This window comes from Lonchura striata, chromosome 20, assembly GCF_046129695.1.
Source record: "Lonchura striata isolate bLonStr1 chromosome 20, bLonStr1.mat, whole genome shotgun sequence".
Classification (NCBI taxonomy): Eukaryota; Metazoa; Chordata; class Aves; order Passeriformes; family Estrildidae; genus Lonchura; species Lonchura striata.
In genome coordinates, this window is record NC_134622.1 from 1,033,060 (window position 1) to 1,047,816 (window position 14,757).

Sequence of the window (14,757 nt, forward strand, 5' to 3'; positions counted from 1 at the left end):
ACAACTGCTGGGACAGAACCATATCTGCTACCACTGCCCTCGCCAGCAAGTGTCAGGCTGTATATCTAACTCTGTCAGTGGTTCTTCTTTTGTGCTATTGTATGTATTTGGTTCTTTTTTCCCTTTTTTTTCCCTAATAAATTGTATTTCTGACTTAGAGCCTCTCACTGGTTTTGCTTTTCAAACCAAGACACACACACAGGTGGGTGCAAGATCACGAAAGATGAGCAATTCCAGGCTCCTGCAGGTTCCTGGAATAGCTGTGAGGAGCCAGCTCCGGAATGTGTCCCAGGTGCTTTAGGACACTGCACAAGAGGTTGTCTGCCGCAGGCTGCAGCAGTGCCTGGGCTGGATGGTGCTCACTGGATGACCCTGTGCCCATCCACAAGAAACCTGAGGCTGTGGGACTGCTCCTAGTGCCACAGAGGCAGGCAGGGCTTGTATCCAACAGGGACTGTGGAGGCTCAAGTGATTTGGGGATAATCTCATCACAGGCCTTCCCCCTCCTGTCTCCCGTTCCTGCTGTTCCCTGGAGTGAGGGCAGCTCTGGGGACTAGGCTTTGTGCCAGTCTCAGTCCTCAGGGTGCATCTATCCAGCAGCTGTGTGGCTGGTACTCAGTGGCCAAGATGAGTATGCCTTGTGGAGTTGGCCCTGGGATGTGCAGGGTCTGGTGAGTCCAGGCTTTCACCAAAGCCAGCCCCTTCACATGCGGGTGGCGATGTCTACCTGAACCTCCCGGCCATGGGCTCCCTCCCCTCCCAGCAGTGTCTCAGGGAAGGGGGCTCTGGTCCAGCTCTCTAACTCAGTTCCTTCCTCCCAGGGGGCTATTTTCAGCTGGATGCAGTCAGCACTGGGGTGGGATGACTGATGGCATCCACACGACCCCATGGGCTGAGGAGCCAGGGTCTGCAGGCCCCTGAGTGAGGAGCAGTGTGTTCCTTCCTCCCTCAGACACCCACATCCCCCTGATCCCTCCAGCCCCACCTGATCCTCCTCTCCCTGCTCACCATCCACCTTCTGCGTCTGCTCAAGGCTACCCCTTGCCCTGCTGGCCTGTGTCCCACTGGTGTTTATGTTTGAAATCCCAAATCCAGTATGGAAACGCAGTGTGGTGAGCTGAGCATTCTTCTGTGCAGTCCACAAGAGATCTGGGCAGGAGGAACCCAAATACTCCTTGCTGATCCAACAGAGCCTGTCCAGAGCTGATCAGAGCATCCCAAATACCATCAGTGGTGTAGGAAATGCCATCAGGGGTATGGGAAATACCTTTAAGTACCCATACTAAGGTGGGCTCCATTTTCTTCAGCTCCAGGGGGAGGCCAGGGGAGATGTCTCCTTGCAGGGGCAGGTCCTGGCCTGGGCTGGGGTCTGGCATAGTCACCTCTGACAGGCATCTCCAAAGATGAGCAGGTTTTGGAGTCAAAGTATAACTGAGAGGGAATATTTATTTTTATCTGTAGCTCTCAGAAAGCTTTCCCTAAAAGAGCCGATGTTAAATTTCAGCCCCTAAAGGTAATGTTTTGATTAACTATAATGGGGCCAGAAACAGAATTTAATAAGCTTCCAGTTGTCATAATGATTGGAGATTAAATACCTTATAAAATGCTTGAGACAAGTTACCTCGATGTAACCCCTGCCCTTCTCACAACTCCTCCTTCATGGCTTTTCTTGTTATTATTTTGCAAAACAGGATGTTCAGACACAGAAAGCTTGTAGGAGTTTTGACAGTGTGGCAAATGAAATAAAGAACCTGCTGTCACTATTATAATTTCAGCAATTTTCATCCCAAAGGATTGTAACAGAGGCAAACACAGATTTTTACAAAAATATTTATTTATTGACATCTGAATTGAATTTTATGTTGAAAATATACTTATTAAATACAGAAAATATAACCTGAGTCTACAGATTTAAAAAAATATATATGCATATTAAATAAAAATATTTCTTATCTCTGAGTTATTGCACCTGATCCCTTCCTAATTAAAAATCAAATAGCACATTTATAGCACAATAGCACAGGAACTAAGTTGGGTTTTGGAATGTTTTCAGTTTCTCAGCCAGCTCTAAATGACATTGAAGCACTTCCAATGCTGGTCATGCTCATCCATCCCAGCAGCTGGGGACGTGGAGTAGCTGGATCTGCACAGGACCTCAGTCCAGCTCCAGCTCATTCACGTACTGCTGGACCCACTCCTCCATCGGGTTGGCACAGACTTCCCGGCCCTTCCTGGTGATGAAGCTGTGGGGTGGAAGGAGGACAATTCTTAGGGGAGAGCACTGAATGGAGAATCACAGAATCATAGAATTATGGAATATGGTGTTGGAAGGCACCTTAAAGTTTATTTAGTTCCACCCCCTGCCATGGGCAGAACATCTTCCATTAGAGCAGGTTGTTTCAATACCCATCCAACCTGGCCTTGGACACTTCCAGGGCTGGGACAAAAGCCCTGTCCAAGCTCTACCTCTTCCAAAGGTGAGCAGCTCCATGCCCTGCCCACCCTATCCAGCAGCTTTATCTGCAAAGGGGTAGAGCAGGAGCAGCATGTGGCTCCTGTGCCCCAAGCATCACCTCGTACTTCTTGTATATCCCAGCTGTCCTTCCCTGTCTTTGGGAAAGGGCCTTTCCCTCCCTGGCTCCTCAGCCCAAAACCAGCCCTGGAGGAGGGACTTACACGACAGCAGGCTGGGAGCACTGGCTGTTGGTCTCGTAGTAATCCTTGACAAAGCTGCGTGGCAGCTGCCGGGAGATGTAGGAGAAGCAGCACGAGGTTGGTGGGTCGGAGCCGACTGTGAAGGGCAAAGACAGTCATGAGCAGTGGCAAAAGGATGGGGAACAGTGCAGGGAGCTGGGATTACCCATCCCTGGGTCTAGGCAGTAGGGATTATGTGGAGAAGGAAGGGAAAAGATGGTGTCTCTTTTCTTCTTCTTCAGTTATTTCCCTGTTGGGTTCACCCTGAGCTGCCATTGACACAGCCCGTGCCACCAGGCAACATTCCCCAGCCCAAACCTGGCCAGCCCTAGCCTTCTTCAGGGAGCCCACGTTTGACTCCTGTAGTAGGGGTGGGGGGACATGGTTGTGCTTTTACCCTAAAATGGGTAAAAAACCTTTAGCTTTTATGCTAATGGTCTCTGAGCAATCTTAGAGCACCTGCCAGAAGATGGTGGGACAGAGGCAGGGACCTGGAGTGGAATTACAGTCAGAAAGGGCTGCCCCAGCAGCGACATCTCTCCTGTTCCCACTTGGGGAGAGTGGGGAGACCCTGGACTTACGTGGAGCAGCAGAGGTCTGGTCGCAGAAGGCAGCCATGAGGATGGTGAGGGCAATCACAAACACCTTCATGTCGCTGGAGAAGTGGTGGCTGGAGCTGGAGCAGGCAAGGGTAGCTTGGATTCCTCTTTGCTGTCTGATGCTGAGACCATCAGCAGCCCCTCAATTTATGGGACAAGAGGTCTGTGCAAAGGCTTGCGTAGGCATGGTGGAAATTCCACCAGGGTCCACTTGTGGTGCAGTCTCGTGATGGAACAGAGCAGCCCCAGCCCCGGAAGAGTGAAGCTCCCTCTCGATTTAGTGCCTCCCCAGTGGTACAGGATATGAAACAATCATTGTGGCTATTTCTGCTTCTGTCATGCCTGTCCCTTAGTAAGAAGTTCCTCTGTGAAGGTTTCTGCATTTGTTAAGTCCCCTGTTACCCAACCTTCCTGGCAGTTTGGAGGGGAGAGTATATCCATGAAAAAGCTGTGCTGGAGGGCCCAGAAGCATCAGGGGGATGAGGCTGGTTGAGGAAAAAGAGACTGAAGTTTCCTTTACCAAAGACTTCTCCCATATTTGCAAAGCCCTTGGGGCCCCAGGAGCAGGAGGTGGGAGCTGTCACCAGTGTCCTGCATGGTTGGAGGTGCCCCAGGGCATGTCCTGCAACTGTGACAGCACTGCAGGCACTGACATAGATAGTGGTGGGCATGAAAGAGGAATCTGAGAAGCTGAAACACTCAAGTTTCCTCCTCAGTTTAGAAGAAAGGAATGCTGAGATGGGCTATATGTTATCTCCTGGAACTGCCTGATGCACCCCAGGTCCTATAAGGAGACAGTAAATTATAATTTAATTTTACTGTTTGGTTGTTTTATTTTTTTAATAGAGATTATAGCATTATATTTCAAGAGCTACTGGTAGCCTGGGCATAGGGACGCAGAGAGCTGAAAGAAGTGTGGGTATTTGAAACCCTGAAGATGAGACAAAAGGAGTTCCAGGAGCAGGGTGAGGAAGGAAACAGTGATCCTGAAAATGAGGAGCAGATTAACTGTGGGGTGAGAGCATGGGCAGAAACTGGGATGTTGGGAAGAAAAGGGTATCCTGTCTCACCTGATGAGGAAAAATGACCACAGACTGGGGAAACAGTACAATGAGTAGGAGAGTGTAAGAGCTCTGTGAATGCTGGGCAAGAGCTGAGACACAGATGGGTCTCTGGGAAGAAGCCACCACCCTCCACACAGAGAGCCATGGAGGGCTGACAGACTTCCTGAGAAGGAGAGGGAAGGCAGGGCAGGGAGGTGAGGAGTGCTCTGGGAAGAGCTGAGGGCTGTCCAGCTGTAGTGAGATGTTCTTAGAAGGATATCTGTTCTCTACAGGAAAACAGACATTCCTGGGGAATGTCTCAGTTTGGTTATTTGGAGTGGTGGTCTTGATAGACACTTCCTAAATACCAGTGGAAGGCTTATAATGTAAATAAATAAAACCAACCTCTCCCTGGCACCTATGTACTCCCCCCAGCAGCACTGGGTACTGACTCATCCTATTTATATTATTTCTATTTCAGTTATTTCCCCAGGAACCTTCTGTAAATAACGTGGTGTTTTCCCAATATCCCTCAGCCCTCCACCAGCCATGGGTTAGCTCCATGCTCCAAGGTGGGTAGCGAGGGCTCCAGAGGATAAGGCACAGGAGATGCCCCAGACTTGTCCCACCCCCAGGGAGGCTCCTGCTGGGAGCTGTGTTGGTGCCTCTGACTCAGGCTGGGGAACTCTTGCCAAGCTGAGCATCCCCTTCCATAGCTGATCTGGCCCATTTCCATCTTTCCCTTTGCAGAGAGGCACCTTGCAGGCTCACTCATCAGTTTATACCCCATTGCCTCACTCTGTTTGTCATCTTGCTTGTCTCCAAACATCCTGGGAAGATGAGGAGAGAGCCTGCCTCCACATGCAGGCAGGCAGGAGGTGGGAACTTGGCGTTCGATGGATGCCAGCTGGGCCAGAGGGAGTGAGCATCACCTCCCTTGGATCCTGTCTGGTTGCTCAGGGAATACAACTTGTACATGGATGTAGGAGCGTGGTTTGCCTCTGAGCTGCTCCCTCTGACTGTGCCTTCAAGCATCTGTGGGTTATGCCTGGAGATCCAGCACCTCCACCGAGGCGCACGGTGCCAAAATGTGAAGAATGTTCTGCTAAAAGAGGAGTTTCATGAAAACAGAAGGATTAGTTTGGGATCTGCTTTGATTATTCAAATGTTTTCAATGATACATTTTCCATTTCAGGCAGCTGGACACCTCTGTGTGTTAAACCCTTTGTCAGCAAGCACATACCAAATTATTTTAGAGTCTGAGGGGCTATTTTGAAATTAATAAAAGCAAAAATTTATTGAGTCAGTTTAGGAAAAGTTTAGATTAGGTAATGTGTCTTACAGGGGACTAGTAAGGGCTGAAAGTTTGAAACTTTTCTACTGCTGAGAGCCAAAATTAACCCCAAAGCCAAGTTGCTTGGTTTCTAGAAATCTAATTCTTCCTTAGAAATTTGATAAAAGATTCTACTCTGCCAGCTCATGGCCAGCTGGATGGAGGTGGTAGGTTACAGTCATGCCAGTGATGCCTTGGGATGTTGCAACATGCTCCTAAAAATGTTTTCTTACCCATTTCCCACATTCCAATGATGATGAAAAGAGAAAGTCATCTCTTCCAGCTCTTCCCCCTTTTTAGGAAGGGAGGTTGAGTGTGTCTCAGATAAGGAGCCACCTTCCCTGGGAGTTGCCTTGAGACATGAAGATGACCATGGAAGAGTGGGAAAAGTGGGCTGGAGCATCTCTGGGGGGATTAATTGCACAGCAAAGTGGTGGTGTAAGAAGGAAGTTTTCCCATCAGGTTGTTTCAGAATTCCTGACCCAGCAGACAGTACTTGGAGTCAGTGGGATTTGCCATCTGAAGGAGTCTGGTTGATGTTGCCCTGTTTTACATATGACTGAGGTTTTCTACAAGTCCCCCAAAAAATCCCAGGAGAAAGTGCTAAGTAAAGCAAATACCCAAAATAAGTTCTGTCAGAAATAGGGAAATTCTCTGTCTTGAATGAAAAGAGAACCTGGAAAAAACTGGTGAGACTGGCTGATGTAAGTTCCTATTTATAGCAGAGTTTAATGCTGAGGAACTGGGTTTCACTCAGAAAAGGAAGTTATTAAAGATGTCCTGTGTTCAGAAATTGCTCCTAAGCCAAGATTCACCAATCCCTGTAGCAGCTCCATCCTGCTCTGCTCCAGCTCCAGCACTGATGACATTCCACCAGTGTCCAGAAACTTCACCCCAACCATTCTTGTCATTGCTGGAGAAATGTTGGAAATTTTTAGATGCCGTCATATCCTGGAACTGACTTCAGTAAGGAGCTGTGCCTGGGGGAGTGACTGGGGGCCATCTGTTTGCAGTGTGGTGGGTCCAGGGGAGAGCACGGCCACTTTGGCTGGTCACCTCTGGCTGCTTCACTTTGTGTTTCCCAAAATTCGTTTCAGGACAGGAAGTTGGTCATAGCTGTGTGTATCTGGCTAAAGGTCCCATCCTTCTCCAGCAAAGGCGTTTCACAAAATAAAATATTCTAGGGAATACTCTTCTTTCTAATGGCTGATGCCTCTGATTTTTTCTGGCCTTTCTTTTGAAGCAGAGAAAACTAAAGAGGATGAACTGTACAGTATTTCAAAGCAAATTAAGGTGAAATAAAAAAGCCTCTTTGCTCCATACCCATCTGCATTCTTGGTATGAAAAGAAAAGAAACAGGGAAAAGCTGAGTTTTTGCAATTTTTCAGCCTTAGAGAGGTGACTGTGGGGCTGTGTTCCTGCTTCACCCTGACTGCTGACTCCAGGGGGTGGTACATACCCAACCCACCCCCTTCAGCATCCCTCAAACCCCAAATGTCTGGAAGGACCAGAAAAAGTGTCTCTGCTGGGGTTGCATCCTCTGCCCACCTCAGATCATTGTTGAGTCCCCCAGAAAGAAGCAGGGAGGGCCAGGCTAAAAATTCAGAGCTCTGCTGGGATGGAAACTAGAAGAGGGTAGAGTTAGAATAGGTATGAGGAAGGAATTAATCGTGAGAGTGGGCAGGCCCTGGAACAGAGTGCCCAGGAAAACTGTGGCTGCCCCTGGATCCCTGGCAGTGCCCAAGGCCAGGCTGGACAGGGCTGGGAGCAGCCTGGGACAGGGGAGGTGTCCCTGCCATGACAGGGGTGGAACAAGGTGCTCTTTAAGGTTCCTTCCAACTCAAATCACTCTTTGATTCTATGATTCTATGAATACCAAACCGACTTTTAGTGAACCCAGTGGGTCCTGCCTGCTCATTATCATCAAGGAAAAATAAAAATAAACAAGACACAAATAATTTCATTTTCATTGGTGCTCCTGCTGTGCAGTGTTCTAGGCATTTTTGGGTGGGATGGGTGAGGTGGCCCCAGGGAGCACGGGATATCTGACTGATTCCCACAGATTAGAACCACAGAGATAACCTTCAACCTTGTGTCAGGGCTATTGCCACAGCTGGGGGACATCCCTAATCACAGAATCATGGAATCATTTAGGCTGGAAAATCCCTCTGAGGTCATTGAGTCCAACCATCCTCCAAGCATTACCAGTGCCACCACTAATGCATGTTCTCAAGTGCCACATCCACACATCTGTTAAACCCCTCCAGGGATGGGGACTGATGGCCCCCTGGACTCCCTTGTGCAGTGCTGGCCCCTCTCTGCAGGGTCCTGGCTGTGGAAATTCAGAGCTTCCCTCTGGCTGCCCTGGAAGGTCTGGGACCCTGGCAGGGGTCAGGAACCCCCCTGGACAGAGCCCCCAGAGACACTGGCTGTGATCTCTGTCCATGGAAAAGAGTTTTCAATCTTACAGCATGAATTACAAGCTCTGAATGTTTGATATGAGTAATAATTAAGTGTGGCATGGGTGCAAAAGTAAAATTTTAGGATTCTAGATTAGGAGTTCAAAGGGGACAAGATGGAGGAAACTGGGTGTGTCTTGTCCTTTTCCTCCTTCTCCATGCCCTCCATGTTTCACTGTGGTGTTGGCATTTTTCTGTTGGTCCAGGCTGGGGACACACTGTCCAACGTAGGTGACAGATATTGGCACGTTATTGTAAATCCAGCCCAGGGAATTTCTGGTATTTAATGTTTGTAACATCCCACTGAGGGCAGAGCCCCACACGCTGCCCTGCAGGACAGAGCTGCGGCAGGGCAGCAGAACATGTTAGAGATAAACAGAATAAACAACCTGGAAACCAGCACAGACGAGTTATGGCTTCTTCTTTGGCAATGGGGCTGAAAGACAGAGACTTTCTACAATCCAGGGATCATCAATAGCACAGATTCCAACACTGGCAGGGCTGTATCACTCCGGGGAGGTCAGAGCCCCACAGGAGGTGTGAGTCCCGGTCCCACAGCGAGGTGTGAGCTCATGCTCATGCACGGCTACTTTCTGGCTTCATGATTTATTCAAGCCTGTAAAACCACTTCCCATGTGTGGGGCTATTTGGAGGTAGGGGTGCTCGGCAGTGCTTCTCTGAAGTGCAGGTCCTGTCCCCCATAATGTGGAGGGTTTTTCCACCCCAGATGGGTTTGTGCCCTTCAAAGGGGATATTGTCTGGCTGCCCCAGCTAGCACGAGATGTGCCTGGCACCCGCATCCCCCGGGAGAGAGGGGAGGGCTCGGGGAGCTTTGGCACTGCTCACTGATTGTGCCTTTCCTGCATCCCTTCATGGCCCTGCAGCCTCCCCCTGTGGGCCACTGCATCCTTCCACAACCCCCACAGCCTCTCCTGCATCCCCCCACTACCTCCACAGCCACAGCATCCCCGTTCCTCCACAGCCCCAGGGTTCCTGCATCCCTTGGGGACCATGCAGGGATGTGCAGCCACACGCTGGGACTTGGTGGGGTCAGTTTGTGAGTGTGCGTAGAGGGACCTGAGCTCAGTCAGAGATCACCTCAGGGACAGTCCTGTGACCCCCAGAGCACTTCACCTCTGCCCCAGGTGAAGGCACCAGCATCTCCCAAATGGATCATCCCACTCCCCAGAGCTTGCATCCACTTGTGGACCTATGGAAAGAGAAGAAAAGGCTACAGGAACTAACAGGGATGGAATAATGCTCCTTCCTCTGCTCCAAGATCCTTCAGTGCCAGGACTGGGATCGTGCAGCCCCCATAGGTGAGCTGTGCCCTAGGGGGAGGCTGACAAAGTCCCCCACCGGCCTGGGGAGAACCCTCATTATCACCCATGGGCAAAGTACCCCCATTCCCCTGCCCTGGGTTCTTGGCTTTGTGACCTGTGTCTCTAGGCAAGGGCAGGATTTCAGGGCAGCTTGAAGGAGTTGGAAAGCTTCTGGTCTAATCCTTGTCACTGTTTATACCCCAGGGGTGAAGACTCAGCAGCTCCATAACAACCTTCCCTACTTCTCCTTTGAATAATTTTAGCTTTCTATTTCTACCCTGCCTGCACCAAAACAAACCTCACCACCCAGTCGAGTGAGGCTAAAGTGGTAAAGAATGGCTTTTTTCCAGGAATAATAAAGGAAGCCTGGGAGGGGTCAGCTCATCAACACAGGAACTGCAGTAGCAGAGGGCTCTGGGATTTGCCAGAGAAGCAAAAACCAGTGGACAGAAGCAGAAAATCGAAACCAGAAACTGGACCTGGAGATCCACACTGAGTTGGAATCGCCGTGCAGAGCCACAGCAGGGGCACCCGGTGACACAAAGCTGGAGAGTGTGAGCAGCACTGTGATGGGGAGGAGCTGCACCTGGCCAGGAGCCTTCCCGGCATTCTGGGGGCAGCAAAATTCCAGCTGACAAAGCAGCTCTGTGGGCACCAGCTGGTGACATAACCAAAGGGCTGCAGCTGCAGCAGCTTTTTGCAGCATCTCCTCCTCCTCCTCCTCTTCCTCCTCCTCCTTCTTCACCTCCTCACATTCAGTTATCCTTTCTTTCCTCACACCGACCATCTCAGAGCTTCCCATCACAGCCACCACAGCTCCCCACATCCCCCCGTTACCCGTGCACACAATCAGCCTCATGGTTTGTGCTTTGCAGGCAGCACTTGGTGAGCAGAAGGTGCAAAGTTCCCATGAGCAAAGCTGTCACCTCTGGTGCCAGCCACAGGATGCCTTTCTGCAGCCAAAGCCTTTGTCATTGCTCCATTCAGCTCTGCTCTTTGTCACCAGAGTTTGTTTGTGAGTCGCAAGAGCAGAGGAACATAAAAGCTCCCACTGTTGGTTTCTGAATGAATTATTTCCGTGGCAAAAAGCCATAATTTGGGGTTTTTTTCAGCAGCAATTCAGCCGCAAGCTGGAGCCACTTCTTGTTCTTCACTGAGCTGATCAGACTTACCAAGAGAACAAAGAGGTGATCCTGCCAGACTTGCTTCTGGCAAAATCCACCACCTTCCCTGATATCCTTGTCAGGACTTACAGAGACTTTGCTCCCTCTAAAAGCACACCCTTAGCCGCTCTGCTGAGGTCTCTGCCCAGATGAGGATGTGCCAGAGCCAGCAGCACCAAGGATGTGATGCAGGACAAGACCATAAGGGAAAGGAGGAATGCAAAACAAACCCTCCCCATGGGATAAGTGTGGGAAGGAATAGACCAGTCTAAGGAACCTCCAAACTTTTCCTTTCAGTCCCTGCCAGGGACAACACTAGTGAAGGACAAGCTGGTGTTTGGGCAATTTTGTGTCTTCTTTTGTCAGAGGTAAAATAAAACTATTATTTAAATAAATTAAAATTTTTAATATTAAATAAATAAATAAAAATAAATTTTAAATGTTTTAAATTTAGTTAATTAAAATTAAATTAAAATAAGCAAAGTGGGGATGGGCTGTGAGGAAAAGCAATAAATTAGGGCCTTTAGGCCACCTATGGCACCTTTCTCCAGGTAAAGGAGCCAAGATCTTTGCACATAATGTAGAAAATGACTTTGCCAAGGGCTCAAGCTGGATCTTCCAAATTTTGTCAAAGCTTCCCTGAAGAGCCTGGGATTCACGTGATTTACTCCTCTCACTACCTGGAGATTCCACCAAATCGCCTAAAACAGGAATCACTTTTATCCCTCAGCTCTTGACAACTGCTGGATGAACCCAAAAATTGTTGTCCCAGCTGGTGAAAGACAGTGCCTCCATTGCAGCTCCAGGTAGCCAAGAAGGGGGTTTAGAGTTCTGGGAGAGAAAATCCAGGCTTAGGAACACAAGCAGAGGCCTGAGCATCCTTTCTGCATTGGAGAGGTGTTTGACTGTGTGCCCAGAATGTGACAGGACATGAGGAAGCCCAGGTCATCCCTCTTCCTGCTCCCCAGAGAGCTGCCCTGAGCTGTTGGCCTCCTGAGACTTGGTCTCCCCCATGTCAGGTTGTCCCCCACTTTTGTCTCACCTCTTTAGCCAGAAAATCCATCTTCTACCCAAGGCATCTCTTGGAGGGAGTAACTGAGACTGGCAGAATGTCTCGGGTGTGGCAAATCCCTTCTGCTAGTGAACTCCCTGCTCCCAGGTGAAATCCTGCCCTTTGGGATGCCTGTGACTGCTAAGGGCAAAGCGATGAAGGCTGCATTAGTGAAACAGCAGTGAGAGAGGCTGAGGCTGGGCTGGATACTGTGCTTGGAGGGGTGTGATTTATTGCACAAATTTCAGCTGGAGGCCAGTCAGCAGCAGGGAAACCCAGGGATCAATAGTGGGTAGTCCTTAATTTGTCCCATCCCTGGCTGATGGCACAAAGGTCACCCTCAGCGAGCTGGAAGTGATGCAAAGTTGGGAGGATGGCTTGTCACATTAAAGAGACATGCTTCCATCATCGAATCATGGAATGTATTGGGATCAAAGAGACCTTGAAACCCACCCAGGTCTGTCTCTTCTGCCATGGGCAGGGACACCTTCCACTATCCCAGGCTGCTCCAAGGCCTGTCCAACTTGGCCTTGGACACTTCCAGGGAGGGGGAAGCCACAGCTTCTCTGGGCAAGCTGCTCCAGGGCCTCACCACCCTCACAGAGAAGAATTTCTTGCTAATATTCAATCTTAATCTCCCTTCCTTTTTTTTTTTTTTTTTGGTTTGGTTTGTTTTTTTTGTTTTTTTTTTTTTTTTTTGTTGGTGGTGGTGGTGGTTTTTTTTAGTTTAAAGCTGTTCCCCTTTGTCTTATCACTTTTGGCCTGTGTGAAATCCATGGAGACCTCATCAGGATGAAGAGCCTCATGAAGCTCAAAAAGAAGTGCAGAGTCCTGACCCTGTGAAGAGCATCCCCAGTATATGGCAGTGCTGACCAGATGGAAAGCAGTTTGGCACAAAAGGACCTGGGGTTCCTGGTGGGTGCCAGACTGGACATGAGCAGAAATGTGCCTTTGCCATCAAAATTCCATCAGGCTCCTGGGCTGCATGAGGAGGAACACTGACAGCAGGTTGAAGGAGGGGACCCTTCCCTTATACTCAACATTGGTGAGGCTGTTCCTCAAGCCCTGGGTCCAGTTCTGGGCTCCCCAGGATTAGAGATGTATGGACCCACTGAGATAGTTCAGCAAAGGGCCACAGAGCTGATGGAAACACAAGAGCATTTCTCCAGGGAGGGGATGGTGGTACAGTTCGGGATGGAGAGGGCTCAGAGTATTCTTACCAATGCATGTGGAGCAAAGTAGATGCAACCCAGCTCTCAGTGATGGCCACTAAAAGGACAACAGACAACAAGAAATTCTATTTAAACACCAGATAAAACTTTATTGCACTCTGAAACAGGCTGTGCAGAGAGGCTGTGGAGTCTCACAACCCACCTGGACATGGTCCTGGGCAGGCTTTTCAGGGACTGGGCTGGATGAATTCCAGCCTCGGCTCCTCTGCAGCCCTGTGGGTGTGGGGAGGGCAGGCTCAGTGTTTTGGGAGGCACAGAGCCCTCAGTGCAGCTACCCCTGAGCTCCGGGACAGCAGCTCAGCAGTCTCTGGCAAACATCCAGCACACAATGGCACGAGAGCACTTCTGTGCTGCCTGTTGGGGTTTTTTCCAGAGCTGCATAATCCTATGCAAACATTGTCTTTCCCTACACAGCCTCATAGGGAAACCCCCCATCTCTGGAGTCCAGCGGGACCATTCTCTTTTTTGTGGCCGGGCCACTTGGCATGTTTTCTTTTACTTTTGATTTGAATAAAGCAAAAATGAGTGCTGAGTCACTTGGCAGTGTGAGGGACCATATTCCATTCTACCTCACTGTTTTCTGTTCCCTCTAATTCCCTTCAGCTATTTCACTTTCGTGTCATCCTTTATCATCATCTTGGAATTTCCATTTCTGTTATTCCCAGCTGCCTCCAGGACTCCCTTTTAAAAGAGGGCTGAATCCAGCTGTTGCACAGTGAGCTACATTTTCCAGAGCTTCTGCTCCTGCTCTGACAGCCCTCATCCGACGGAAAGATGAAGGTCTCTGCAGCTGGATTGGCTCTTCTCCTCATTGCAGCTGCCTTCTCCCAAACTTTCTCTGGCCCAGGTGAGTCTTGTTTTTTTATTTGTGAAGGGAGGACAGGTCTGAACCTTCCATATTATTTCTCCATTGAGCTCCCATGAAAGATATCTGGGAATTTATCAGCATTTGTGCCATTCTCCACTCTGCCCAGAGATCAGCTGCATGTAGGAACCCTGGAATCAGAAATTCATCCATCCATCTGTCCATCCGTCCATCCATTCATTCTCCACTCATCCATTCATTCATCCAACCTGGGGTCAAAGTACTTATTCCTGGTTAGAGCTGAGAGATTTCCACCTCTGCTCTGGGGCTGGAGGAGTCGGGGAAGTGAATCTCTGAGCAATGGCAGAGTGAGAATTTCACAGTACCTTGATACTGCTCAGGGCATTGGACCAGATGATCCCCAATGTCCATTTCAACCTTAATTATTCTCTAATTTCTCACTACCTTCTCTGCCAGCACAGCTGCCAGTGCTCACATTGTCTTCCTTTGCCTTTCCTAGCTGGACTCAACATCCCAATCTGCTGTTTCACATATAGCCAGCACAAGCTCCCATGGAAGCTCATCCAGCATCATTACATCACCAGCAGCAGCTGTCCTCAGCCAGGCGTCGTGTGAGTGCCAGTGCCTGGGACAGGGCAGGGACAGCCCTTGTGGGGGTGTGAGTGAGTGACCAGCTCTGCACGGCAAAGGGGGCTGTAGGAACAGAGCCGGGAACAGGGAATAACAAGGAGAAAGGGCTTGCACATGTAGGGATTCCCAGGGATGCTCCTGAAGGAGTGGGGGAAGCAGTGTGGGGGAAGGGATGGGCGTGGGGAGCATCATGACCAGCTGCTGCTTTCATTGCTAGCACAGGGGAAAACTTCTTGAAATGCTCAGAGCTGGGATCCAGGCTCTCCTGGGAAGCAGGTGTGAGCAGAGATCTAACATGTCCCATCCCTGTCCCACAGATTTGTCACAAAGGAGGGCCGCCAGGTTTGTGCCAATCCTGAAAACGCCTGGGTCCGAAGATACTTGAAAATTTTGGAGCAGAACTGA

General features: G+C 49.6%; 2 protein-coding genes across 2 annotated transcripts; one reads left to right on the top strand and one right to left on the bottom strand.

The window, feature by feature from the left end:
- Nucleotides 1–2,155: 2,155 nt before the first annotated feature.
- Nucleotides 2,156–3,345, bottom strand: LOC110475883 (C-C motif chemokine 4 homolog). Its single transcript, XM_021540362.1, has 3 exons — nt 3,276–3,345; nt 2,677–2,791; nt 2,156–2,243 (listed from the first exon to the last, which is right to left on the bottom strand). The coding sequence occupies exons 1-3, from the start codon at nt 3,343–3,345 to the stop codon at nt 2,156–2,158; spliced, it is 273 nt and encodes a 90-aa protein (XP_021396037.1).
- Nucleotides 3,346–13,670: 10,325 nt separating this feature from the next.
- LOC110475884 (C-C motif chemokine 4 homolog) lies at nt 13,671–14,757 on the top strand. The gene is made up of 3 exons (XM_021540363.2): nt 13,671–13,743; nt 14,222–14,333; nt 14,670–14,757. The coding sequence occupies exons 1-3, from the start codon at nt 13,671–13,673 to the stop codon at nt 14,755–14,757; spliced, it is 273 nt and encodes a 90-aa protein (XP_021396038.1).

What these genes read in the sequence shown, in the direction of transcription:
- LOC110475883 (XM_021540362.1), bottom strand. Translation starts at nt 3,345, where the DNA reads ATGAAGGTGTTTGTGATTGCCCTCACCATCCTCATGGCTGCCTTCTGC. An exon ending in CCAGACCTCTGCTGCTCCAC is followed by an intron (nt 2,792 to 3,275) that starts GTAAGTCCAGGG and finishes TGCCCTTCACAG; the next exon opens with TCGGCTCCGACCCACCAACC. An exon ending in TGCTCCCAGCCTGCTGTCGT is followed by an intron (nt 2,244 to 2,676) that starts GTAAGTCCCTCC and finishes TCCACCCCACAG; the next exon opens with CTTCATCACCAGGAAGGGCC.
- LOC110475884 (XM_021540363.2), top strand. Translation starts at nt 13,671, where the DNA reads ATGAAGGTCTCTGCAGCTGGATTGGCTCTTCTCCTCATTGCAGCTGCC. An exon ending in CCAAACTTTCTCTGGCCCAG is followed by an intron (nt 13,744 to 14,221) that starts GTGAGTCTTGTT and finishes TGCCTTTCCTAG; the next exon opens with CTGGACTCAACATCCCAATC. An exon ending in TGTCCTCAGCCAGGCGTCGT is followed by an intron (nt 14,334 to 14,669) that starts GTGAGTGCCAGT and finishes CCTGTCCCACAG; the next exon opens with ATTTGTCACAAAGGAGGGCC.